At 41.8% G+C, this 26,136-nt stretch overlaps 1 protein-coding gene across 2 annotated transcripts; it reads left to right on the top strand.

Annotated features, from left to right (window-relative positions):
* Positions 1-8,323: 8,323 nt before the first annotated feature.
* Positions 8,324-24,781, top strand: RB195_019121 (uncharacterized protein; the record flags this gene model as incomplete). 2 transcript variants are annotated; one of them, XM_064186835.1, is made up of 16 exons in its annotated part: positions 8,324-8,380; positions 12,004-12,123; positions 12,205-12,345; positions 14,795-14,985; positions 17,853-18,009; positions 20,421-20,600; positions 20,788-21,006; positions 21,209-21,334; positions 21,506-21,623; positions 21,713-21,917; positions 22,500-22,674; positions 22,764-22,931; positions 23,047-23,262; positions 23,318-23,515; positions 23,572-23,748; positions 24,335-24,781. In XM_064186835.1, the coding sequence occupies 16 exons, from the start codon at positions 8,324-8,326 to the stop codon at positions 24,779-24,781; spliced, it is 2,895 nt and encodes a 964-aa protein (XP_064042716.1). The 2 variants fall into 2 exon arrangements, with proteins under 2 accessions (XP_064042716.1, XP_064042717.1); XM_064186836.1 differs by lacking the exon at positions 8,324-8,380.
* Positions 24,782-26,136: the final 1,355 nt, after the last annotated feature.

The following is a 26,136-nucleotide window of genomic DNA, read 5'->3' as shown; positions in this document are numbered from 1 at the left end:
TGCCAGTCATCCCATTTCTTGTATATCAAATCAACATCGTGGGAGAGTGTTGGTCAGCTAACTCCTCGACTATTAAGCGATGATTGTAATCCGCACGACTGAAGGGCCATTGCCTGAGCAAGTCGAGGATAAATCTATGCAGGCATACTGGCTCGTTTAGAGACAGGCAAGATAACAAATAATTCATATCGCGTTCTCCTCCATAGGAGCAGTGAGTTTCGTTCTTCTGTGGAGCCGAGTTCTACATCGCCGCGCAACATTGTCCCGGATTATGTGCTTTGACATGCTCTGTTGCTGTCAAATTTGTGCCCTAAAATACAACCAATGACCAGGTCGAATAGAATCGTATCCGCTAAGCAGCGTCGTCTTCCCTACTCTCCTAGCATCTCCACAACCTTTCGAGAACAGACAGATTTTCTCGTTGCGCGTTAACGTCCATTGGCCTCGTTCAGCTCCTATGCTTCTTATTCATAGCCGAAGACCGGAAACTTCGTGTGGCCACTCCTTTTTCTTTTGCCGCACAGTTGCCCGACCAATGCTTCTTGTATAATCGTTGTTGGAACAGAGCAAGACATTCTTCCTGTTGAGGTTTGTGAGAGGGAGAAAGGACAGCAAACCCGAAGCACGAATTTACATAGCGGAAATCCCGGGAAGGCCCGCTCATCGTACGTTGACATTGTGTAAATATTGCTGCGATTACTGCATAGGTGGAGTGCAAAATTTGAAGATGTCTTTAGAGTCTCATAAGTTGTGAGAACAGGGCCTACTCATTAAAATCAACGAAGGATACATCTTCTTCATTTTACCGCGAACATCCTTGACTTTTTTATATCGCGGGTACGGGATTGTGCAAGGACACCCCGGTTATTCAAAATTTTAGCTGAAGAGTTCGCAGCTTCGCTAAGAATATCCTGAATTGTTTCATTTTTTCAAGTAAGCAGGTCGATTCTTGGCAAGAATTTCCAACTGCTGAAGTTTCCAACTTTTTCCGAAGGGAAATTCCAATATGTCACGATCGAAGTTATCCCACAACAGAACAACAACAACGACAAAATGCAGCTGTCAGCCGCAATTGCATAGGAAGCGCTGCAAGTTTTCTCCCTCTAATGCGCTGCTCAAAAGATTACTAGGAGCGCTGGAAGGTGCTGTTCTTACGCTCCAGGCCTCACAGCGTATGCAGACCTCTTCAATCTCTTTTCCTCGGCTCCTGCTTCGACTAATCATTTACGATGATTTTTCTTCTGATAGATATGTATGCGGTCTTAGGAAATATACTTGTGTGAGAATGTGAGCGTTTGCCCCGCCATTAACTACCGGAGTGGAACCAGTTTGCTCCGCTCGGGACTCCCTCATTGCGTCGTCCCCCGCCCGTTTGCGTGCGATACAATCGCCATCGCTGCACCCAAACAGATGGGCACATGATAGATGACACCTTGCCAACAACCTTAGAGTTGCGCAGTCCAAGCAGAGAACGATGCTATGAGGTGAAGATTAACCGTGTTCATTTACTCCGTCGCTAACCTCTGGTTCATTCAGGTTTCCGCATTTCACGGAGTCGAGCCGGCTCCTTTATTAGCTGAGCTCAGTGGCCAGCTACATTCTCAAGCGCGTGAGCGACAGACTTTTGGAGAGTCTGGAGAGCAAAGACTGCTACTTCACCTCATAGTCGTGCGGTTTATTCTTTAACTACTCCGTGGCGAATTCGGGACTGCGAGGCAGCAAAAACATGTTACAGCGGATAAATCTATTAGTCACACTGCAATCAGTGCCATAACGCGCCCCATTCTCTCTGTGTACTATTTGTCGTTCTTACATTTAATGTTGAAACATTATCCCACTAGCGAACGTCTGCTACGGTGTCTTTCTCGTTCGCTACTAGTTCAGCAGCGCATACATAGTTGTCAACGAATGACTGAGGCATTCACTTGTCAAGTGGGCGTCAGCAGCCATTCCGCAAAGAGGACACTGCAGAAATTGTGACAAATGTTTCAAAATTGGGATTTTGAGGGGAATCGCAGTTGGAGGAAGCTGTCGTTCTCCTCTGGGTTTCATAAGAGCAAGCAACCTCAGTGCGGTACTGGAATGCCGTCTACTTCGTTCTCGCAAGTGTATTCAGGAAGTCCGCAGTGTGTCCGTAGCGAGAAATGCGCCATAGCTGCAGCGCATGGTTTATGAACTGGCGTTTTGTTTATCGCCAATTCTGTGCCGGTCTGCGTCTCGTTTTCCGTTTGTTCTGTGCTTCTCTACCACCGCCTTCGCTCCTGGAATTAACTGTTCTCGCTGTTCTTATTGTAGCGTTTTCTGACCATCGATTACTGAACTTCCCATTGAATGTAGTTCTTCTTGTTGATAAGTGGCGCTGTCAAGCCCACTGCAGATGGTCCACCTCATTCTTATGAGATGAACGAAATGAGGTTTAGTCCGAGATGACACCGCCCATCATCTGCGCCAGCTGTTTTCTCTGCGTGTCCCCCTGTTCGCACACAAATCGCGTCATCTAGTTCGGTGCTCGTCTTTTATTCGCGTGTTTCGCGTCAAATAGTGTCTACTTTCACCTATTTATGTGATCAGGACTTCTTGGTGTTTTTCCATATTTTGTTCACGACAGGTACATTTTGATACAACATCATCTAAGTAGTTGTCGGGCGGCTAGTCCACTTTGAACGCTTTCTTCTGATCAGACTCAAGCAATTCTCGTTACCCACACGTGCAACTGCTCTGCCCTCATGTTGACCTACTCTGACGCTCCTAGATGCAATGATTGTGTTGTATGTCGGCAGCGTTGAGTCAACTCAAACGCAAACTTCCCGCAGGCCGGCACCCTTGAATAATCTCGACCGAGAACCGGTTGTCTTCACAAATAACCACCGCATTAAGATGGACCAAGCCGTAGATAATGAACCTAACACGGTGTTCGTTCACATGGCGAAAGTGTGAACTCGTTCGAGGTAACGACTGATCGTGTACAATGAGCAGTTAGCCGCGACGGGTCATTAACCTAGTCTCCATGCTCTCGACGACGCCAACGCTATGGAACTCAGAGCCAGTGTATAATTGCCGCTCATCAGTGTTAATTGATTCCCTTCTGAGGACATTTTGACAGTAGAGCTAATTTACACATTTATTTCCTGTTACTTTCAACGCTTTGTTACTGTTGTTCAAGCAGGTCAGTTTGTGAAAATATTTCGCCTTTTATTCCCGTTAAATCTTTATACAAAAGGCAGGATATGTAACCAGTTCAATGTTTAGTCTCATCTCAGCCCTTTAGTACATCATAGCTTTCATTTGTTGCAATGCTCCAGATTATTGCATCTTAATTTATGATTGCTTCTTATAATAGCTTGAAAATCTTTCGTAATCCTCAATAAGTTGACTTTCTCAGAAAGCCACTGAGAAGTTGATAAGTGACCCAGTGATACTGTGGCGTTCATTGTTTTGCGTTGGGTTTCACTCTGGTTTCTTCTACCTTTCGGATTCCAGCGTTGTGTGTGTGTTCCTCGGTCAGTGTTCTGATTCAGCGACCCGGTTGGAAAATGACCAGAAGTCTAAGGTCTACTAAATTAAACAACGCAACGACACTTGAGTGTTTTTTCCTCGTGTATGTAGTTTGTTTCAGTGTTTTTCCCTTCCCCACCAGTTTTCTCCGTCCCAACGTATTAAGCACACATGCTTTTGTTGGCGGCAATAGTCGACAGCATAGCAGCCCCGTTCATTGGTATTATTCCTGGCTGTTTGTCAACTGGAGATTTCAGCTTTGATTCTTTGCGGAAGCAGATGTGTGTCTTTCGGTGACGATTGTATGCGTTTCTTTTGAATACTTTTTAGTCTTCATGTGTATGATCAGGTGAAAATGGGAACATCACTAAGCCCGTTCATTTCTCACTGTCTATGTCACGTTATGGTGTGTTCAGTCATCCTTATCACTTTTTCTGCCCAGTATGAGCACCTGTCTGTTTTCTTGTCGTCTGTTCGTGAAAGACGTCACCATTTTGCACATGATTACATCTTAATTCCTGATGAAGAAGCAATAGAGCTCGTTTTCGGGTGCGTCCACATAACTTCCGTAAGTGCAGCGCAGTTTCTGCAGTAGATTCCTTCAACTGGGGGCGGAGCTCATCTAGAGAATCGTCCAAGATTCCTCCATGCGTGCTGCTTCAATACTTCTCAGTGACGTAATGCGACTCAGTTCACCTTATCCCCCTCCTTTCGAGCGGCCATAATCGTTGACGCGCCACAAATGTCACTCTGCCCGAACAGCTGTTGTCCTCTCTCTTGAAATTTCCGCGCTGACCATTTTGTCTTGCTTCCGCACACATTTCCGCTGTTAGTTCTCCTAGATTTGTTGACGATCATCTATGCCATGGTTGTTCATTTCAAACATTCTCCGAGAGATCGAGTAATAAACATCGCTGCCAGTTGTTTTATGGCTCGTCACGAATTACGTACTCCTGCAGTAAGTGTTTAAAGTACATTTTGCAGAGGCCTGTGCTTTGCAGTTACGAAATGTAAGCAAAAGAGTTCTGATAGATCGTTTAGTCACCTAATTAGTGCTATCCGCCCACTTTTTCTCTGTGAACATTTGAAGCCCTCAGAGACCTGCTCGATGCGTCCTCATAGATCTCATCGATTTGCGTACTCCACATATATAATTTAAGATGGAGGCGAGTCAGTTTTTAACGGTGAGCCATCCATTTTTCCAATGTTCTGTGTGCTCTTGATTTCTTTGGCGGGCACGTGCAATTCTTCCCTCCCACTTGCTTTTTGATAGGAATTCTCTTTCTTTCTAAATGATAAGTTCATTTTATGAAATTTGTTTTGTCTCTTCTATGTGTCTTTCATACTGCGTCTAAAATGCATGTAACTCAACCATTTGGAGACGTTCTAGATTTTCTATTTCCTCTGTTCGAGATTGGCCATTATCTATTCTTGGCTTAGCGCTTTCTTAGTAGTTTTACATCGGAGTTATGGCAATACAACTCCGGCTTGATCTTTCCTGCCGATAAGCTATGCTCTAATCGAATCTTCCTCCGGGGTTGTGGCCAATCTGAGGGGCGTGAAGACGAGCGCTGCTAACTCTAGGCCGAACATTCCTCAGCATTAGACAGTTTGTGCCCGATCGCTTCTTCTTTCAACAGAGGATTTCGTTTGGCGGAATCAGAAATCGCTGTGTGTCTCTCGTCAATCTTGAGGTATTTGTTTTTCAAGGCGCGATGCGCGTGTGCAAAAGAGCTAGGACGACTGCCCTTTCCCTGTTGTCATACTGCTGGCACGACTACTCGTTTGCCCTCTCTACTACCTATTTCTTCACTTCTTTTTTACGCCTAGACTTTGATCTGTTGTCCAAGAAACAATAAAGTCTTCTTTCCAATCGTTCACATCTTTCCCACTCAGGTCTATCTTTAACATGACGCGCGTGTTTCTTTCATCAATGTGCGCCTCTCGCGAGTTGATGGCAGTACTTTATTCCGGGCCCCGGATGGCCGTCTGTTATATTGCTGGTGGGATATCCATTTCCCGATTTCGTTGCTGTTTATGCATGCTTGGCTCGGGGAACGCTAGGCGGGGCCTATGGCGATCCCTTATCCCGACCGAAGGGACATCGCACCTCAATTACCTCCTTCCTTCTTTATAATCAGCGCCCTTCATTGACCCATCGTGGTTTTCTCTGAATTTCTAAGCAGATTTCAAAACAAGAAGTTAGCAGGTTCCTCATTCACCTCTTCATCCTCCCCTTATAGTTTTTTTTTCGCATCTGTCTCTCATACTGGCTCCTCGGAACGAAAGCAATGACATAGGTCTTACGGCCACAATCAAGTGCCAGTTTGTGTCAGTTTTCGCGTGAATACCGGGCTCTGAAGAGGTCGCTTATAAGATCCAGTCAGTGTTCCCTCCAGGTTGTTGCAATTTGGTATCTGATGAGTATCGATCGGCTAGAGTGGTTGAGAGAGTGTGTTGAGACAGCCTATTGACCTTGTTGTTCGAGCTGGGCGCTCCTCCCATTCGACCTCAACTCTGTTCCGCATCTAAGAAAACACATTGCTATTAATCGCCACTCTCAGTGATGAAATTTAATAACTGTGTCTGAAGCGTCTGCAAAGAAGGGGTCCTAAAATGTGTAAATGCACTCGATTGCAGCTATGCCGCCAAGTTATTCGCTGAATTTGTGAATGAGCTACACTATTTGGCTGGTACTTCGGGACATTGCTCCGTTGTATTCCATTATAATGGCTCACGCAGGACTTCCAGCATCTTTTTGTATCTCTAAAATCACTCTCGAAACGCTTGCACTGTGAGTAACGTGTGCAGCAAACTAATGTCTCCATACTCCTGTCATTTCATCCAACTATAACTCAGAACTGATCTTGTAGTCTGTCACCTCACCGGCCGTTACCATCCTTTACTCGATTTTTACAATTCCGGCCATAAGCGACGGGCACGTATAAGTGAGAAGGTCACGTCTACATCTCCTCCCAGGCTTGTCGTAAAGGTCTTCAACCCTTTCTAATTCGTTCTCGTCCATTTAATCATGTCAATTTCCTTTCCTCGGTTTGTGTTGAGTCCTGCTTTTTGCGAATGAAGTGAAGTCCTACTCCCACACATTCGTCACCAATAGTACTACTAAAAATTTCGAGCTCTTCTCATCTGTTGTCCGTCGTCATTGTGTTTGGCATTGCGGTGTGGGTGCTGAGTGAGGGGCACCATTCGAGCGTTCGGCAGTCATGTTTTGTGCCATGCTTTTACATTCATTACTTTTGCATGTTACACTCTTCTTCGTCTTCACCAGCATTCACGAATTTTCGCCGCTTTGTTTTTATTGGTGAAACCGAGAAAGCGATTATGAATTCCTAATCAACTGCCAATTTATGTATGTATATATATATATATATATATATATTTGATTGCCTGTCTCAAATAGGTCGACTTTTGTGTACTCTGCATTGGATTTATCAATCACTAGCGACCAGCAGTCATCTTTCACTTGCATGAATTCGCAACTAGGACGTGAGAAGAATAAAAGAAACGAAATGAAATGGAAACGCCGCAAAATGAACAAAATCGCCTATAAATGGATAACCTCGAACACGAAACAATGGTTGCTTGGTACCACAGACCACCCGTTTCCGATTCACATAATTTCGAACTGAGGAATAAATCAAATGTTGCGTCTTATCCCTCACTAGTTGATAGTACTGTTTTTTCGTAGCTGATCCAATCTATTTGAGATTGGCTTAGCAAAACTTGTTATCTCCATAGTTGACTTTTTTCAAAATCATGTGCAGGGAATCACTGAAGATTAAGTGTCCCGTTTGGTGGAACAGTGATGTTATTTGTAGCTATTTATTGTCCTCTCTGACTGGGTCAACTTCATTCCGACAACGCTAAAAAGTTGGGAGTTTTTTTTTTTTGTTGAAAAAAGCAGCATTAAGTGCCCTAAATAGCGGTGTCAGTCTGTCGCTTAGTACATATTGCTTTTGATATTTGAAACGGTTCTTTACCCGTACTTTTCAATGATGGAATGCTGCAGCGTTAAATTCGGAATTGACTTGGTTTTGCTTCTTGTTTGCTACAAAATCTAACTGCACGTAATGCAAAGATACAATGTAATTGATGGCTAACACTAACTCAAGAGTGCCAAAACTTTGAGAAGAAAAAATCGGGAAAAAATTGCAGTTTCAGTCGAGAATGTGGAGCGAAACAATTTATGACGTGACGGTTATTGGTAGCCGAATAACACCCCCTTCCTGTGCGATGTGCTCAGGGGTCATGACGTCTTCCGAGTCGAGTTGCTATTCTTCTTCCATTGTATGCGTCTCTGTCTGCGCTCTCTGCCCACAGCGTGATGTTCCGGCCCCTCCTCCGTCGATCGCGTTATAGTAGGTCTCGTAACTCCCGCGATCTTTCTCTTTACATCCTCACAAAGTGAAAACTGCTCAAGTCGCACTACTTCAGACGTTCTTGCGACCACCGCGCTCAACCTTCGCTCTTCACCGTCCGCTTCCAAATTGGTCTGTCGCTCACCGCTCACTCACTGTTATCACGTCCATCTTCCCATTGATTACGCTTATTTCCTTACTTAGAATCGTTCCGAAAAAATGCTTGCTGCCGAAGTTTTCCTATGGTCATAACGAGAGTATCCTTTATCGGCTACGCGTTATCGCGTTACGTCAACGTTCAGACTCTCCGGTGGCTAAAAAAGCGAGAATTGGTTACCTCTGCCTCCCGCACATCCCGATTGCGTTATCATTGCAAGAAATTGCCCCTTGTGGGTCACTATTCGGAGACCTAGAAACGCATCTGTATTAGCAATGACTCTACCAAATGAATGGATCTCGAGCCTCATCGAAATATTGCTGTCAAAAGTAATCCAGGATATCATAAAGTTTGTTCCTTTGAGATTGCGACGCACTCTATTTCTTTTTGGTTTTTATATAGCTTAGATTGTTATAAAGAATGTACAGCTACTAAAACCCCAGGAATTTAAATGCGTCCGCTTCTAACTCAAAATCTATTGCTGCGATATTTATGGCACTCTCTTATCATCACACATTGTGAGACTCCTGAATGAGTTCTATTCCACACGTTTTATATGAAAGGAGAGTACCGTTCAGAACGCGATTAGAAACCATCTTGAGCGTTGCGTCTGTAAAACTATCTGTTTAACAAGATACAAAACGGCGGCGTATACCATCACAAAGGAATGGCTCATACCATCATCCGCTTGCTAGCGCTTCATCTGGTTCACCTTATCACTTGATGAGTGACTGGATAAGAAGGTATCCATTTGCTGAGGGACAGAGCTTTAAGAACACGCAAAACAGATGGCTAGTGGGGAATCAAATATCGTTGCCTGCGTGTTACCGGTGCTCAGTTGCTCAGGTTACCCTAGGAGGGGTACCATAGCTGTTTGTCGGCGGACTGATGGAGAGCCTAAGGGCAAAGTAGCGGTCGTCGTTTTCGCTTTCGGTTGCGCTGTTTAAGAGATGATCGCCCGTAATCACGTCAGGGGCGGCACCTTCTGTCATAGGTGTTATGTGCTCCCTTTGTTATCCTATTGGTTGAATAATTGGACAAGGAGTGGCGCTCCTCAAGTAATAATTACTTCTTCTTTTCTGAAATCTAGAGATAAGCCCTCAGGTGGGAACTCATGTAGTAGCTCAGCTGTCCACCGCTTCTCCTCGTAGGATGATCTCAATTGAGCTGTCGGGTCGCGCGCAAGCGGCAATCCACTTGTGTGTCCACACACACATACACCCACCGCGGCGCGCAACCAAGCAGCCATATGTCCTCTCGAGAACACCGCGTTCACGCCTTTTGCTCTCCTACTCGGTCTTTCACCTCCTCTTCACACAGCTCCATTTTTGAGACAACTCAGTTTCTTTTACCTCAAGTACTTTTTTGTATTCCAATCAGATCCAACCGTATGTCAGAGCCGACTACAGTATGCGAGAGTGTGTTGGTTTTGTAACGGCTCAGCAGCAGTCACGTTCGCTCTTCCTTTCATTTCCACAGTTGGTTCATAGTAATCCTTTCGATCATCTCTGGCTCTGGAGTAAAGCTTACTTAATAGAGCACACATTAGTACACATAGCTGGCGTTTACATCCAATTCTCATTCTTTCGTAGTTTCCGGCGCCATACTCATCCCACATTTATATCACATTTGAGAAATTTAGTGGGAAGTCAGTTTAACATCGTGGTCAATATCTCACTTTATCATACTGAATTAACACGGAACCGTTGCGCCCACGCATGCAATTAATTTTATGTAGCACGGCAGTCGAAACAAATTCGACTTATACTTAACACTGTCCTTTCGCATGGTTCACATAGCAGCTGTATTCAAATAAACCTTGAGCTACGACCGTAATATGATTCTTAGTGTAGTGGAGTTTTTATGTTCATGTATTCTCTAACGAGGTCTCAATTGAAGTGAATTATAGTGCTCCAACAACCTATTTTCTCTTTTTGTCATCGCTATCATTCTGTTCTGGGGTTCCGTCTCTATTTCCCCTTAATAATTTTGCAGTTTTTTTTTTCCACATGATATCATGAAAGATCTTGAGTTATACCGCTTTGCATCCTTCAGCAGAACTTTGTATTCGCTGTTCAGGCAATATTGCACGTTTCTGGGCATAGTTATAACTTGAGCCATAATCTAGGAGAGTATTTGCTTCGGGATTTGGAGTGTGAATAATATAAATAAGAGCGGCTATCTTCTGATGTCACTGTCCATAAAAATGTCGCAGCGCTTTTGGGGAATTTCGAAGGAACACTGTTCTTTTGCATAGTACACATAACTAAATGCAGTTTTTATTTTATCCTATTTATTCCTATATTTTCTTATTTATTCATATATTTATTCATTTTATTTTATCCTATGTTGTTGTTCCACTAATTTCCATGTTTTAGTAGTTATCCATTTTCGACACGGGATCCTACCCGCTGAGTTACTTCCACTGCTTGCGCAGTCCCATTACGTTTCGCGCGTGTTTTCTGTAGTGTCAGCCGAATGTTGTTGTTTTGTGTGATCACCGTCTTGTTTTCTGTTATTAGCTATCTTTTTGCTGCTCATCGCGAATTTGGTCGAATAGAGCTGTGTTCCCAGATCCAAGAACAAGGGTTAATCGTCTGTTTGCATTTTGTGTGCTCTGGAAGGCGGTCGCTGTGTGTGGTGGCGTATCCATCCTGCGTCCTCTTTGATTGCTTGCCTGGGTGTGTTTGCTCTCATCCTAACGTCCATGTTCCTCATTATTTTCGCCCTTTCATTTTCTCGAAAGGGTTTGTTTCCGTCACCTTTCCACGTTCTGCTATTTTTTCTCGACTGCGCCATTGCAAACATTTGTTACGAGTTATTGGAAGCGTTGATTAATGGTGTCGTATACTCGTTATGATCAAGAACAGGCTTCTGAACAATTTATCATGTCCATATTCATTGATCGTTAGTTTGAGTTCTACATTAAAATACAAATCCTATCACACTTTTTCTACTCATGGAACTTTGGTTATTTTGACCTTTTAATATTCAATATAATAGTTTAATATTCTAGTTTAGGAAGGAGTTCAGGAAGGTAACTGTAGTTCCATAAATAACTCAAGTATGTTTCTTTTTGATGCTTATCAGGTGTTTTTCCACGCTTGATTCCATATAATACTGTGTTTGTTTGATTATAGTTTATCCGTTTATTTTTTCACTCTTGAGCCAGGTGTACTGATCGAATTTTTGTGAGATGATGGATTTCAGCTAATACGGACGAGCGGCCCAGCAGTGGCCCGCATTGACCTTTGAGTGCGTGTTGCGCGGCGTTGATTGTGATGTGGGTGTTTCGACTAGGGTGAAATATTTCGTAGTGCTTCAAAGATTATCGGCTTTGAATGCTCGTCTCTCCTCGTACTTTTGTTGTTTTTAGGAGACAACAGATGTTGACATGTTCAGATGATATAATGTCCTGCTTGCTGTTCAGTGTTTTCTTTCGCATTTCTAAAGGTTGTTGACCTTAGAACTCATTAGTTTAGAGTTGACAATTTTTCTGATAGCTAACATCAGAATTGCCTTCGACCTTTTTATATGACTCAATGTGGTGAAGCATAGAAGTTTTTTGTCGCTTTGGGTAGGCATTCGTGTCGAAATCTCAAGATGAGCGACGCACTTAGCGTGTGGTTAATTGAAGGCTAACCTCTACGGTGAATTATGTATGTACGTAGAATGCCTTTATATTAATTGAATGAAGGCATCATACCACCATACAGGGGGATTTTTTGGATCGACTACACTAAAAAAGATACGTAAAATACCGTGGTGTTAACAATTTGGAAGTGCTTCCGCCTTTTTTTCGTCCCTCGTAGTTCTTTTTTTTTTCTGATGAGAACAATAGCAAGTCTTACGGTGGAGTAGGGCGCATTGTGTTGTTTGTCGTTGCGGTACCCTTTTGTTCGTGCATATTCCTATGGATAGTTTAGTGCATGAGTTTCATATGAGTGAACGACCACAAAAAAACAGTTACAGATGACCGAAGAGGGGGAGCACAGTCGAAGTCCAGACGAATGTGCCCAAGCAGGCCTTTGGGAGGTTGAGCCACTATATTACAGTATCCCTGGTCGGACGGACCGCAGTCGTCGCGGCAAGGTTTTTCTTACTAAATTGTTTTTCGCATTAAGCTTGACTTAGGCCATTTCTAAATGTGCTAATGGTTGAAACAATCTTAAGGCTTACCGCAAAAGAGCAGACGGCGAAATATGCTGTTTCGAAGCGCATGATGGGGTTCTGTACAAACCAGGTGACACTGTCTATATCGAGGCAACTCCTTCTGATCCTTATATTGTTGGGTCAATTGCAATGTTCAAGATGGTACGTTCTTCTACTCCTTTTGTTTATGTTAGTTTTTTGTATCTAAATAATACTGCTAAAGTTGCGAGTTCACTCGTTTTTTTTAAATCAGGATTTTTCTTCGAGTTTTCCTTTTGTTCTGATGCGTTTTCTTTGCATTGCACTTTGAAACACATCTTTCCTAGTTGAGTGGATAAGATCCTCACATTTCTAACAGGATATTAAACATTGTCAAATAAAATTGAAAAATTTACTTGTTATTTTTTCGCTTGTTCTTAGTAAGTGCTGTTGCTGTAGATGTTTTCTAGATTCTCACTGCTCTGAGGACATTTTTTTTTTCGCGCTAATAATAATAGCGGTCGATTAAAAAAGAATCTATTGCCGCTGTCAAGTTCGCCTTCCCTATCCCGTTGCTACATTCACGTGCGCTAGTTTCTGTCAAACTGTGTTAATACGAAACTTTAAGTATCATGAAGCAATTTTGGTGATAGCAGGGCATCTTAGAGATAAATTAGTGATATCATTTATGTTGTTAGCTGAAATTGAATTTATCACCATTGAAGGTTTATTTTCTTTAAAGTTATAGTGCGAATTACGTGGTTTTTCTATGAACATAGGATTTTTTCTAATAACCCAGATTGTTTTTCGAAAGCTGTTATTCTATAGTAATTTGTGCTTTTTGTTCCTTCTCAATGGAATCACTACTTACGTGACATTCTATTTATTTCAAACGTGCGGTTAGTCTTTAGTAACCTTTGCTAAAAGTAAAATTTAAAAAAATCAAAACAAAATAAACCGGGGACAGTAAATATTTCTGGAATCATTTTTTGATTCAGAAGGTACGTGAATGCATTAATAATTGTAGGTTTAATGCAAATTCTAAATGCACTTTTTGAATCGATTTTAACCGGTGATCTGCAACAGTTTGTAGCTGTCTTACAGTTGCAATTTGTTTTTGGTTTTTGTTTAGCGGAACAGCGCGTTGTTTCTTTTTCCAAGCTGAACTCTTTCATTTGGATCTCCTTGTACGATATCGAGATTATTGCTCGTTTATGTTCTTCTCAAACTGACCGCTCGCGCAACAAGCATGTGTACAAACGGATGGTAATAGTATAGATATTTGGCATTCATTGCATACTTTAATACTATCATGGTAAATAACCATCATTCGTTGTGGAAGTGAATATACTTTTGATGTAGTGCACATTTTGTTGGATAGTTTCCTCGTAGTCTGTGTGGTAGTTTGTTCGGCACGACAGTGGCTGGGGTGGGTGGAAAAGATATTTTCATCCTCGTTTTCGATGTATGTTGGGACTCTGTGGTATTTTAAATTGATATCTATTGAGATCTCACATATCGAAACACTTTTTTCTCTTGAAGTGGCTTACCAATTCCATTCACGCATTCTGCTCTCCAATCTACCCCGCGGTTTCATTTAAGATTAATGAGGCTGCTCCACTCTATTATGGAACATATGTGAAGGCTCCAAGAGCGCGAAATGGCTCAAGTGGTTCATTCTGCAAAAAGTGTGTGTCATAAACGTGTCTTCCTTTCAAAACCTTTCGTATAAACCTTTCATGTCATAAATGAAAACACTGTTCTCAAGTGGCTCACACGCTTTTGTTTCGATACGCAAACTAGCGGATGCTACGCAATATTGATTATCCCTTTTATAATTTGCATCCGTTGCGAGTGATTAGTAATGTAATTAACTGAGGTTCCAATTATGCTGTTTCAGACGGATATTTGCATATTGTTCCGTATTCGCGAAAAGCGTACTCCAATCACTGGATGATTATGTAGCGGCGGAACATTTTGACGTGCCAAATGGCGCGCCATATAATTAGTAACCGATCGCACAGCCTTCTTTTGCGCCCGTTTATCTCCTCAGCAACACGTTCAGCTACAGTACTATGTCCACTGCTACATATGCGTAGCGTTAGATCGATATTTATGACGAAATCGAAAGCAACATGGAGCGATGAACGTAGAAACTGGATTCGAGTCGCAGAGCGCTGCGGCCAAAGACGCTCAAACCCAACGCCAACTCGGTGTGGGGACTTGTTGCAGCTTCGACAGCATTATCAGATTACAATGTTTTATTAAAGTTATTCATTTCTTGAAGGGGTGAAATGTATCAAAGGCACCAACTTCGTCAAATAATTTTGACATATCTCTGTACAGTTTGCTTCAGTTCAGTTAACTAGAAGATGTAAACGCATACACATGTGTTGTGCTTCGAAGCTCATTTTCTTTTTCGGCGTAGAAAAATGAGATATGAAAAACTATGCCGAATAACAGTTTTTAACTTCTGAGAAGAATCACGACATACGCTTCGGAATGCTTAAAGCTCAGTCGCTACGAAATGTTTGGACGAGTGACATCTATTTAAAAATTACAAGATTTCTTCATAAAGAGTTCACTGGCGATTTGTTTAATTGTGCAGGAAATTGAATGATTTTCATTTCAGACAAAGAGAGATATGCTGTCTGTGAAGATATCGCGGTTTTTCCGACCGGAAGACGTGCCAGAAATTTCACTTAGCCTCATTTCACAAGAACGATTAGAGATGGATTTCGCAGAAGAGCCAACACCAGAAGTGCTTTCTCGTGAGCTATTCACCTCCGAAACGACAGCATTCCATTCTATTTCAAGCCTAAGGTGAGGTTCTGAGTTTTTTCATTAACCACGCAACTGCGTTAGCTATGCTTGTTTGCTCTTGCCAGTTCTAATTCGTTTGCATTGGTCGTTCTCTGACATATTGGCTTCGCTATTGTGTGCGCTCTCACATCTTTTTCTGCCACTTCCACACCACTCAAAGGGCCGCATTTCCACGCGCTGTTTTTTTGCGCCCTACATCTATTAGCGGTAGTCGATCCAAAATAATGAGTCCATTCTGGTTTGAGTCTCTCTTGCCTTCTTTTCAAGAAAACACAAACTGAATTCGGCATTTTCGTTTTCACACGAGTTGGTGTTATTCATTTGGACACTTAAATATTAAGACTGTTCACTATGAGTACGAGTGAATGCAGGTAGTAATTTAACCGATTTGATGGCACCACTTAAACGCAACTCGATCGATATATCGATCGATAGATATGAGGTCTTGATCATTAGGAGACATCATTTGCATATGTAATACGTTAGATATGAGAAGAATGAAAATCGATAGCGTTTTTTTCAGAGGTTGTTTTCTACAAAGTTTGGACCACCTATAAGGAAGGGGTACTACTCACTACTTAGCGTATTTACTTCATTTAGTCTTTCTGAATCTTCCTGAACAGTAATCCACTGCGGATTTTTTGAGCACATCACCTGTAGTGATTGTGATGGTTTTCGTTTTTGTCGCTTATACATCCACATCCGTACTCTGAATATCTGTTCTTTATGGTTACTAATTGATGGGAAACAAATCAATTTTCCTTATATGAGTGTATGATTGAACAATTTTATTCGGTATTTGGTTTAGCCACTCACACGCCGACGAATATCCCGCATATTTTCAATCGTACTTGACAAAGTAGATAATCACGTTGCGAGGCAGCCGCTCCGTAATCACATTTCGCTCGAATTTCCGTCGTCCTGCGCTACATTATTTGGGGATGTGCTCGAACACCGCAGGAAGCGCTTCACTATCATTTTTTGTTGTGTTATTTCGCTGTAGAATTATCTGAACTCTCCCAGAGTTTTTCTGTGAAATTTTAACCAAGTACTGGTAAACGGCGATGGGGGTTGTAGCTGCTTCAAATTACTTTCTGCAGGGATATCTGGGTCCAAAAATACAAACAGCTGAACTCATGAACTGTTCACAGCGTTGTACATGTACTGCTCCGTTTGCCTAGTGTTGAAGCGATTGCACCAGTAACGGAACGTTTCCTTTTGCCAATACGCAGTTTGCAGTGTGAATCAAATGCTTGAAGATATTTGGTCTAAAAGGTTCGCGGCAAGTTTCAAAGCAAGTCTCTGACTCGCTTTTTCTCTCGGAGTTTCACGCCTTCACGCTGTTGCTCCCTACCAAAATCACAGCTGCTGCACCTCACTTGTTGCTCCTTTCGTTGTGATAGTTTCTAGTGCTTCGGGAGATTCGTAATCTTTTATTATTTGGTACTGTTCCGTGGAAATTGATCCTGGATGACATTTACCTCAATTCGAGAGGATTATCAATACGCAGCCTCTGTCTCATCCCAGGGTTGTACCTTATACAAATTTGTAGAAAAAAATGTATAAGAATTCCGGTGTTCTCTTTTAAATATTGTTTAAGTTCATCAACATCCTAGTTCCACCTACTCGCTCAAACTGAGATTTATGTTCGTTTTCGAGAGTGGGAAACCAAAAACGGCGTAGCGGTAGGTGTTGCAGGACTGTGTCATTTCTGAAAGACACACAACTCCTTTGAAATCGTAACGTTATTGGGATAAGCTTTGGTGTCCTCTTCTGCATTGATTAGATTACCAGATTCTTCTTTACAATGATGTAGTCTATACCTCGTTTCTCTTTTGCAGAATTACTTGCAAAAAGTGACATTGACGCCCACGGTGTTCACAAAAATTTTGTTGGCAGTTAAACTTCAAGTAAACGTTGTATCTTGTAATGGCTGCTGGCTCGTGATGGTCGTCTATTTGAGTTTTGATGCTAATGTTTTGAATTTGCTGCGTAACTTAGAGTCGTGGCATACCATAGTGAGCAAAGGCTGGACAATGTAAATATTGTATAATCTGCATCATTTATGATCTAAATGAATGCTGCTGAGCCTTTCTTCTTTTGTCTTTATCCTGATAAGCGTAATCTTTGGAATGTATGTAGCCCTTGCGTAAAAAATTCCCTTTAAAATCTGTGATTTGTTGCTACGCACTTCTGCGAGTTTTACTTGTTTTTTTAAATGACGATTTTAGAGAATGCGTAGCGTCTGCATTAGCTATATTACATCGAATAACTGTAAATACAGCTAGTGTTGAAATTGATATTTGCTCAGACTCGACGACCCATAGAGGTTATATGTTGATGGTAGAATTGGTTGACATACACTTTTGCGAAGAAGGTCAGGCATGGACTGTGACTAGGGTGGTACATCTTTTAAGTCGTGAAGCAAATGTCCTAAGGTTAGCTTAGAGAAGACGAAAACTTTGAGTAAAGTAAAAGCCCGCCTTATTCTCACATTCAGCACGGGTGCAGACTCCTCATAGATTCTTTTCATTCAGATTGAGAAAGTATGCTACAGAACGAGAAACGCTTTTTTGAAAGCCCTAATTTCTTGTAAATTATCACTTTCTTTCTACCCTTCTCCTTGCATTCAATTGAAACGAAGTGAATGCGAAATAAGTCGCTAGATTGAAGTGTCTTTTCTGGATCCTTCCGTTCCCTCACTCTCTAGTCATTGAATGGGCGTGGTTTCCCACTAGAGTCGTCTGGTGCATATTGATCGGCCGCCGTCGGAACGCACCAGCTAGGTTACCGCTTACAACCTCTGACCTTTTGCTCTATTCGGTTTGTGGGTGCTTATTCACAGATGATTCATCTACGCATTTCAGAGGCAGGTGCGAAATTGCTTTCGTCAAAGATATACGAAGCCTTGGCGGGTGTGACCTCAGTAAAGAGAATACGTTTTTCTCGTGTCTGTCGTACAATCAAGAATCATCCAGGCTGGCGTCCGTGCAAGGAGAAATTCGAGTTGGTGCCTCGTACCAGGTCGGTTGCAAACTTTATTCCCAAACAGCTTGAAGTTAATGTTTTGCCTTTCGTAGTGTATTTTTTAAGAGTAAAATTCCATTCGCACATGTTTTTCCTCTATTTTCTCGTAATTAGCAATTAAGGAGAAAACGAGAAGCTATCGTAATCCCTCTTCGGCGTCTCTGCTTTCTTTCTTTTCTCTTTCAGCTAAATTTCACTTTTGATCCATACTACTTAATCACTTTGCCTTCACTGGACAGAATGTAATGGATAACATCGCGTCCTTCTCATACTTACATCTTTCTGATCAACTTCAAGTCTGCTTTCTGTCACAATACATTGAATTCCACCGTTATAAATGCATCGTTTGATGGCGCCTATTTCTCTTCTTTTTGTTGGGCTAAATGAACGAATATTTACAGATTAGACATTTTTTTGTTCTCAATATCCTTCGAAGTTCATCCTCTTTTGTTTACACCTCAACTTACTTTGATTCTTCTCTCAACGTTTCATGAGAACAAGTCAGATAAATAATATGGTGTAAACAGTTCCAAAACCCCACTTACACTATACGGGATTCCTATAATAAGACAGTGACATTCGATAACTTTTCTCTCTGCACTTTGTGAGAAGGTTCGGACTGAATTCGTTTCAAATGACCCATTCTAGGCTTTTGCGCTGTTTCGTTGTGTTTTTCTCCCTTCTCCTTTGTGAGCGAAGGTTTCCGTGTTCTCTTCGCGGCCTGTTGTTAGGTATCGATTGCCGCTGTTATTCCTCTCTGTTGCCGGCTGAATGGGTGAGGAGGCTGCGCGTGTTGTTCTCACATAACAGAGTATTTTTTCTTCGAAAAAAACAACGCATTTCAAGAGCAGACGTAAAAATAAATTTGTTGTTGCAGAAACAGGACTATAGTCTGATGATGGTTTTCAAGTTTTGTCTTAAAAAAAAAGAAATTCTTGAGTGTTTCGTCAATTTCACCACACGTAGTAAAAGAACTCAAGATCTGATCCTAAGGCCTAAGACTTTGGTAGGGGCTCGCTCACAGCCCTCAAAGGGATTACCCTGTATGACTTTCACTGTGTGCTTGCAGCGTAAAACTTTGGATGCAAAAGTTTGTGTTCTTTTTTACCTCCGTTTTCCAACATCGAAATTATTTGTTGAGAATTCTTCACTCTAATATCTGGACTAGTGGCTTTGATTAGTTTCGTATGAGCTCTCTTTTAAAGGCATCACCCCACGAATCTGAAGTGGTACGGATTTCAGGTGGAGTATTCGTATACGGGATGAGAAACTATGGATAGGGGGGAAACGGCCCGGAAGATACGGTTTTGAGCGTTCTGGCACTTTATTTTCTACAAGAAGTTCGACTGGAGAATTCTAACCCTCCTTTAAAGGCATCACCCCATGAATCTGAGGTGGCTCGGATGGAGGCTGGCCTTGTGCATCTTCCGGGCTGTTTTTTTACGGCAACTAGGAAGAAAGGGACGGAATCACCCCCTTCTCCATAATCTACTATCCCGTATACGAATACTCCACCTGAAATCCGTGCCACCTCAGATTCGTGGGGTGATGCCTGTAAAGGAGGGTTAGAATTCTCAGTGTTGGGTTCTTCTTTACATTAGTTGCGACGTGATTTGCAGTTGCGATTCCCATGAAAAGCAACAAAGCACAGCTGCAAGTTCAGAAATCATATATCAGGAACACTCAAACAGACCACTTTACCCTACTGACGGAACATTCTTTCCTTACTAGTTTCGAGTTGTTTCGTCGTATACACAGTCTGAGTGCTTTTGATCCATTTGATTTCTGGTTTGTAATGGATATTTCCCATCCGATTCTGGGATCTACATCCGAATTATATCTACTGAAGGAGGGACATCGGACACACAGACTTTTACACGCTTCACGCCTTTTGCAGAAAGAGAGCCATGCATTGGCCAATTTAACGAATTCCATTTATTGTTATTAGCCATCATGTTTTTGTGCCATCTCAGTATGTTACAGTTTGCATTAAAACTTGAGTGAATAATTAGGCGTCACCTGACGCAAAACACTGTTTTTTTTGCGACATTGATTAGCCTATAATATTTATTTCAGAAGCAAACAAAAGATTAATCTTTCGCTTGTTTTGAGGTATTCCATACTCCTTCCAAAGCGCATTGTTAGAGCTTCTTTCGTACTTTTGAATGTAATGTTTTCTACTATATGACAGCACCTAATCGCATAAAGTATGTCTATGCGTTCTCTGCTTTCCGTCCTTTATTAAACTTAACTTTTCTTCTCCTCTTTTTTATTGTTGTAAATCATTTGCGTAAATCCGTAGAACAAAAAGACCACGAGAGCTGGCCTTTGTTTTAGGTCAACACTGGTCATTTTGTTGTGCTGTAGTTTTTAATTCGTCTCCAACAAACCACTTGAAATTTTTTCAGGCAAAATTGCCGGCTGAGGCGACTTGCTCAGTAGCAGATGAAGCCGATCGTGATGAACTTCTCTATCGGCCTGGTATGATCGATCCAGGTACTGAGGACAAGTATATAAAATTGGCTCGAAGCTTTCGAATGTTCGCCATGATGGAAACTAGAATGTTGGACACGGAGAAACACTCGCGGGTGAGGGTTATCTCAGTGATTTCTATATTTGGTTATCTTAGACTTGCAACTAGGTACGTCCTGTACGGAGTTAGTTATCTTTTCGTAAATAGCTGCCGTTTACGGCGTGATATCATCGGTTGCGATGTGTATCCTGTCAGCTGTTGATAATAGTAAGGTATACGACTATGTGGTGATTCGTTTTCAGGTTAGCGATCTTCTCTTTGACGATGCGCTTACAACACTGCATCGTTGCGGATACAAGTTCGATGAAGCGCTCAAAGAAATGAATGCAAATGATAAACTGCTTTCTGCTGACGCAAATTTCATGACTGTAGAGGACACCAAGAAGTTCTGCAAGGGTATCAAGACGATAGGGAAGAACTTTGTGCGCATAAGCCGTGAACTTCTACCCCTCCATAGCAGGGTGAGCATCTCTTTAAAAAAAAAATCACGCCTGAATCACATAATTATCATTGGCACCATGTTATTTTGACTAATTTCTTCATCCTTCATTCTAAAAGAGTGTTTGTTAATTTCTAACTTCAATATGTTCTCCAAAAAGTCCTGTTTTTTTGTCTGTAAAAGGTTTGTCTTCTTCAGAACGATTATTATGTGCTCTATTGCAGGACCAGTTGGTAGGTTTCTACTATTTGTGGAAGAAAACCTCAGATGCTGTAAAACCCAAACCGCTCTCAAGACAGCGAAATCAAGTGACATCCATCAAAAGGAATTCAAAGAACTCCCAAAGCAAGGTAGCTCCTCACTTTTTCTTTTGGATTCTTGCTCATTTTTACCTGTTCAAAACCGCTACCAGTCTTTATGACGTTTTTGACAAACACAATAAACGCTTGCAAAGATTGTAACAATTGATAATTGAAAACTGATATTGATAATTTTTTTGGAGAATGACCACTATTTTTAAGACATCTCGACCGGCGTCCACGGAGTTATTGGATTACGCCTCGGCAAGCGAAGGCGAAATGGAAGGATTCGATGCAGAAAAGGCTGCACAATACGCTTGTCATCACTGCTATGGCTCAAGTAAGTTCTATCTCCTCTGCAAAAGCTTTTACGATGATCGTCGCTTGCCTACATTTCGAGACATTTAAGAGGTTACATTGAATTTTTAGAGAGTCGTGACTGGCATCATGCTGGTAGAGATGGTTTGCTATTGTGTTCGGACTGTCGTCTTTTCTATAAGAAATACGGTCAACTGCGTCCGGTTGATCGTCCTTCTACTGTTCCTCCATGTCTTTTCAAACGTAGTCCTTCTGGGCTGGATGTTGATGAGGACAGCGGTGTAAGAACAAGGGCTGGGAAGAAGGAACGACGAAGGTCTGTAGTCAACATTTTATGTTATAACAAGTACAAAGTGAATTGAGTGTGAATTAATCATTACTACTCCAGAAATGAGATGATCAGCACTTTCCTTTACACATAAGTTATCAATTGAGTGGATAAAACTTTGCGGTATATATGTGGCGCATTACTGTAAAATTGTGATATTTGCTACTGCACTTATTTCTTGTGTAATCCTATCAGTTTTGAATGCTATTGGAGCATTGTGAGCGTATTTGCATCAACAACGCACTAAGAAGATGGGCCTGTTTTTGTTCAAATAGGGCACCAGATCAATTCCTTTTGACATTAACTCGATAGTTTTTGAAAGATATTTGTTGTGTCCATACAACTAGTTTTTTTCTTTCAGTTCAGTTCTTTAATGTTTATTAGTTTAAGTGAATCAGTATTTCTTTCACTAATTGCACTTCGTGCTAACATCGCAAGTTTATTGAGTTTTTTTTTTCAGCGGCATCAGTTGCGTAGAACAGTTGTTGTTGTTCAGTTTTATCGCCGTATTTGTGGAACATTGCTTGTTGAGTGCTGCGTCTACATGTGACTTTATGCGACCTTTTTCAGAACCCCTTCGATAGGCGAAGAACGCCGCAGCCCGAGTCAAGCGGCTTCTATACATGAGTTCGATCTCGACAAAGTGCCTATCACTAAGGCAAAGAATGGGAAAAGGAAACGAGCAAATCACCTGCAGCATCATAATGGTCTACCTTCTACTACCAACAGTGCAAAGAAAAAGAAGGTTCGTGCAACACTTTGTTGCCCACTGTGCTCTCTCTGTTGATTGTCTACTTCATACAATATGTACTGTTGACTCATGGTGTTTTTAAGGAGGATGTGGATGAAGATAGCAGCAGCGGAAAAGAGGAACCAGTCGCTGAGGAGGCGAAAGGAACAGTGATGACGGAGGCTGTGAAAAAAGAGGAGAATGCTGCTTTGTCTCCAAATTCTGCCAGTGCAAACGCTGTAGAGAAACTTTCAGCAAGTAATAGTAACGAGGTGATTTTTATCGTTTCTGATTCTATACCTTAGTTTATTTGAATGCGTTGTGTTTTAATCATATTTCTTTTTTTTGCATAGTGTCTTAGATAGGCAGGTGAATATTTTTTTAAAGACTGTCTCTGATTTGAAAATGGAACTCGAATCTGGCAGACCCTTGGAGAAACTAGAAAAAGTAGCGAGGATGGTAGAGGAGGTGAAACCTGAGAACAGTCACGTCGAAGAGCTTAAGAAGGAGGAGAAACTCTTCGATGATATCGAATCCGATGAAAACGATGAGAACGTAGCCAGTGTCATCACCGATGATAACACATGGAAACATGGTGATCAGGTAAGCGTAAATATTCAGTAAGTTTTGCTTTCATCTGATTTCATTGATATTGCAGGAGGCATGTTCGTCAAAGAATGCAATATTTGTGCAGACGATCGTTCGACCATGCGGTCAGATGTGTGCACGAACAGATCTGTCATATCGTATGCCAAGCGATTGTGAATGGGCGAGGCGAAAACGCGAGAAGAAAGAAAAAGCTGCAGCAGCTGCAGCAGCTCAGCAACAACCGCCGACTCCGACACAACCAAAAAAGGTAAAATCGCTGGATTTACGTTTGCACATACATGTTTTTCTATTAAACGAATTCAGCCTGACATCAACGGCATGATTTCTGGAGGCATTGCTGACTTATCGCGAGTGGCAGCGATGAATAGCCAAATCCCTATGTTTTCTGGGATGGATCCTATGACGGTTGCTATGATGCAGCAAATGCAGCAAGCACAGCTGTTGGAAGCTCAACAGCATGCTGCAGCTCAGCAACAACATGTGAGTACCATTTTGTTTGTGGCTTTCACCAACTCATGCCTTTTTATCCACCCAGATCTGGGTACCAGAATTCAATCACTCTTCTTTAAGATCCAAGATTCACTTGACTCATTTTTTTCTTGGTATTCCTTGCTCCTATGAATTTTAAAACTTGACCTTGTTTGTGCATTAGTTTCATATTTTATTGCATATCATTTCACCTCGTTTATGTTTTAGTTTCAGATTTTATTACATTAATGTTTAATGGGCTCTTATAGAATGTCGCAAAGGATTTGCCGTCTACAAAAAATGCCTAAATCGTGCTTTTGATTCTCGTTTTTGCAAATGTACTCCACGTGTATACGAAAGACTGTGAAATCAGACTTTTACCCGAATGCCGTGATTACGTATAAAATTTACTAAGACTAGCTGTTAATGCTACCACCTAGCTTCTCGACTATTTGTCCTGCGTTTACGGAAATACAAAGAAAAAAATGCTCGTACAGTTTTTTTTTGCGTTACTGAGTTGTAGTTGTCAGACTTTCAGTGTAGTTATAGTACTCGAAATGCTCAACATTCCTTCGTAAGATAAAATTTGTTTTTCCAGATGATGAAGATGGAGATGCAGCGTCAGCTAGCAGCTGCTGGCCGTATCCCAATGATGCCTTTTATGGACCAGCGAATGGCCGCAGCCACCGCCGGTCTACCTTTTATGCCAAGTCAGCAGCCGACAGACATGCAGAGATTTCAGATGGAAATGATTCAAGCGCAACAAATGGCTGGCGCAATGAGTGGTGCAATGGCCCCTCCTCAGGGTCTCGCATCTCCCGAAATACAGGCTCTCATGATGCAAATGATGATGGCCAACCAAATGACCATGCCTCCAATGGCTCCTCCCTCGATGCAGGCTACCACTGCGATGTCTGCTGGCTTGCCTCCCAGCTTAGGACTCCATCCTGCTCTCATTTCTTCATCGCAAGCGAATGGCATCATGGCAAGTTCTGACATGATGCGACGGTTACAACAGGAAGGTTTTCCTATGCGTCCGCAATAAATGGAAATTAAAGTAATTGCTGCCGTCTCTCAATCGCGTTGTCTTTCCTACTTGGGGGTGCAAAGCCCCGGCGAGATACTCACTCGTTTGTAAATATGAACCTCCGTAAAACTCAGGTTATCGAGTGCCTTGCGCTCTTTACAATTTTGTTTGATTTTTATGTATTGTTCGTGTTTGACGCTACTAACTGTCACTATGTGAAACCGGTTGCTTGCCGCGAGTCCTATACGTTTATTCTGAATGGACGCGGTACGATTTCTTGTCTCTAATTGGTTTTATCTCGCTTTGTGTTTGCCTGTAATTGTTCTGCAGTGGTGTCTGAAATGTCAGGCTTGCATATTTTCCAGTTTTTGTTCTTGAAAAGTGGTACAAAGTGATTTCTCACTCTTCTCTTCAATGATTTACTTGGAATTTTCTTTTTTCACAAAAGTTTTGCTTGCAAAGCACAGGAGAACATTGATCTCTTCCGGGAAATAGTTTTGGTGAATTCCTAAAAACTGGAAGGTGTGTTCTCCCACCTCTCCCCAATAAGGGTGTTCCTTTGGATCAGTCTCTCCAATCTGTATAGCTGTATTAATGACGCTTATTGTGATAGTTTTATATGTACGAATTTTCCATCATTGGTCGAAGACGAGTTGTTTTTATGATGTCCGAGAATAATAAAATTATAAAGCTGTTGTAGCAGTGAGTTCTACGACTTTCTCTAAGATCTCTCTTGACCGAAACCGAGAACGATCCAGTGCTAAACTGAATTCATGTTGCACTTCCTTCTTTTTACCTCCTATGCCTCTCATAGTAGTGTTCGGGCTCTCTTTTCCGATGTACTTGTGCTAGACACCTTTTTTTCCCCAAGGTAAGGACTACTTGGACGTTCGAGGTCAGTTAGAGGTGAGGTCACGTAAATGCTCTACCTTTGAACTACTTGAGAAACCAGAGTTTTTTCTGAATTGTGTAAGTTCCCGTGCTGCTACTGCCTGGTATAATATCATTATTACTTTCTGTAAAAGAGAAACTCTCACTTGCCCACATCACCATCACCACACACTTATTATCGTTGCTACGTGCTGTATTCTACCTCTAAGGACGAAATAATAGGCGAGTTAGTCCCCCCAAGAAGGCTAACCTTTCTACCATTCCGTGGGCTGCATTAGGTAAATGGTGAATAATTTTGTGGTATTCGAAAAAAGAATAAATAAGTTGCGAAGCTAGGAGAAGCCCTTAGCTCACTAGCAAAAACTTACAGTGAAACGAACTACGACGTTCTGTTCGTACCATTTTTTTCGTTTTTTTGCAGGTCAGCGCACATTTTTGCTACTGATTTTGAAACGCGGCACTAATCTATTACTGAATATCAC

Source organism: Necator americanus, chromosome II (genome assembly GCF_031761385.1).
Source record: "Necator americanus strain Aroian chromosome II, whole genome shotgun sequence".
In the NCBI taxonomy this organism is placed as follows: Eukaryota; Metazoa; Nematoda; class Chromadorea; order Rhabditida; family Ancylostomatidae; genus Necator; species Necator americanus.
Note: the sequence above shows the minus strand (reverse complement) of the source record. Positions and strands in the feature narration are given on the sequence as shown.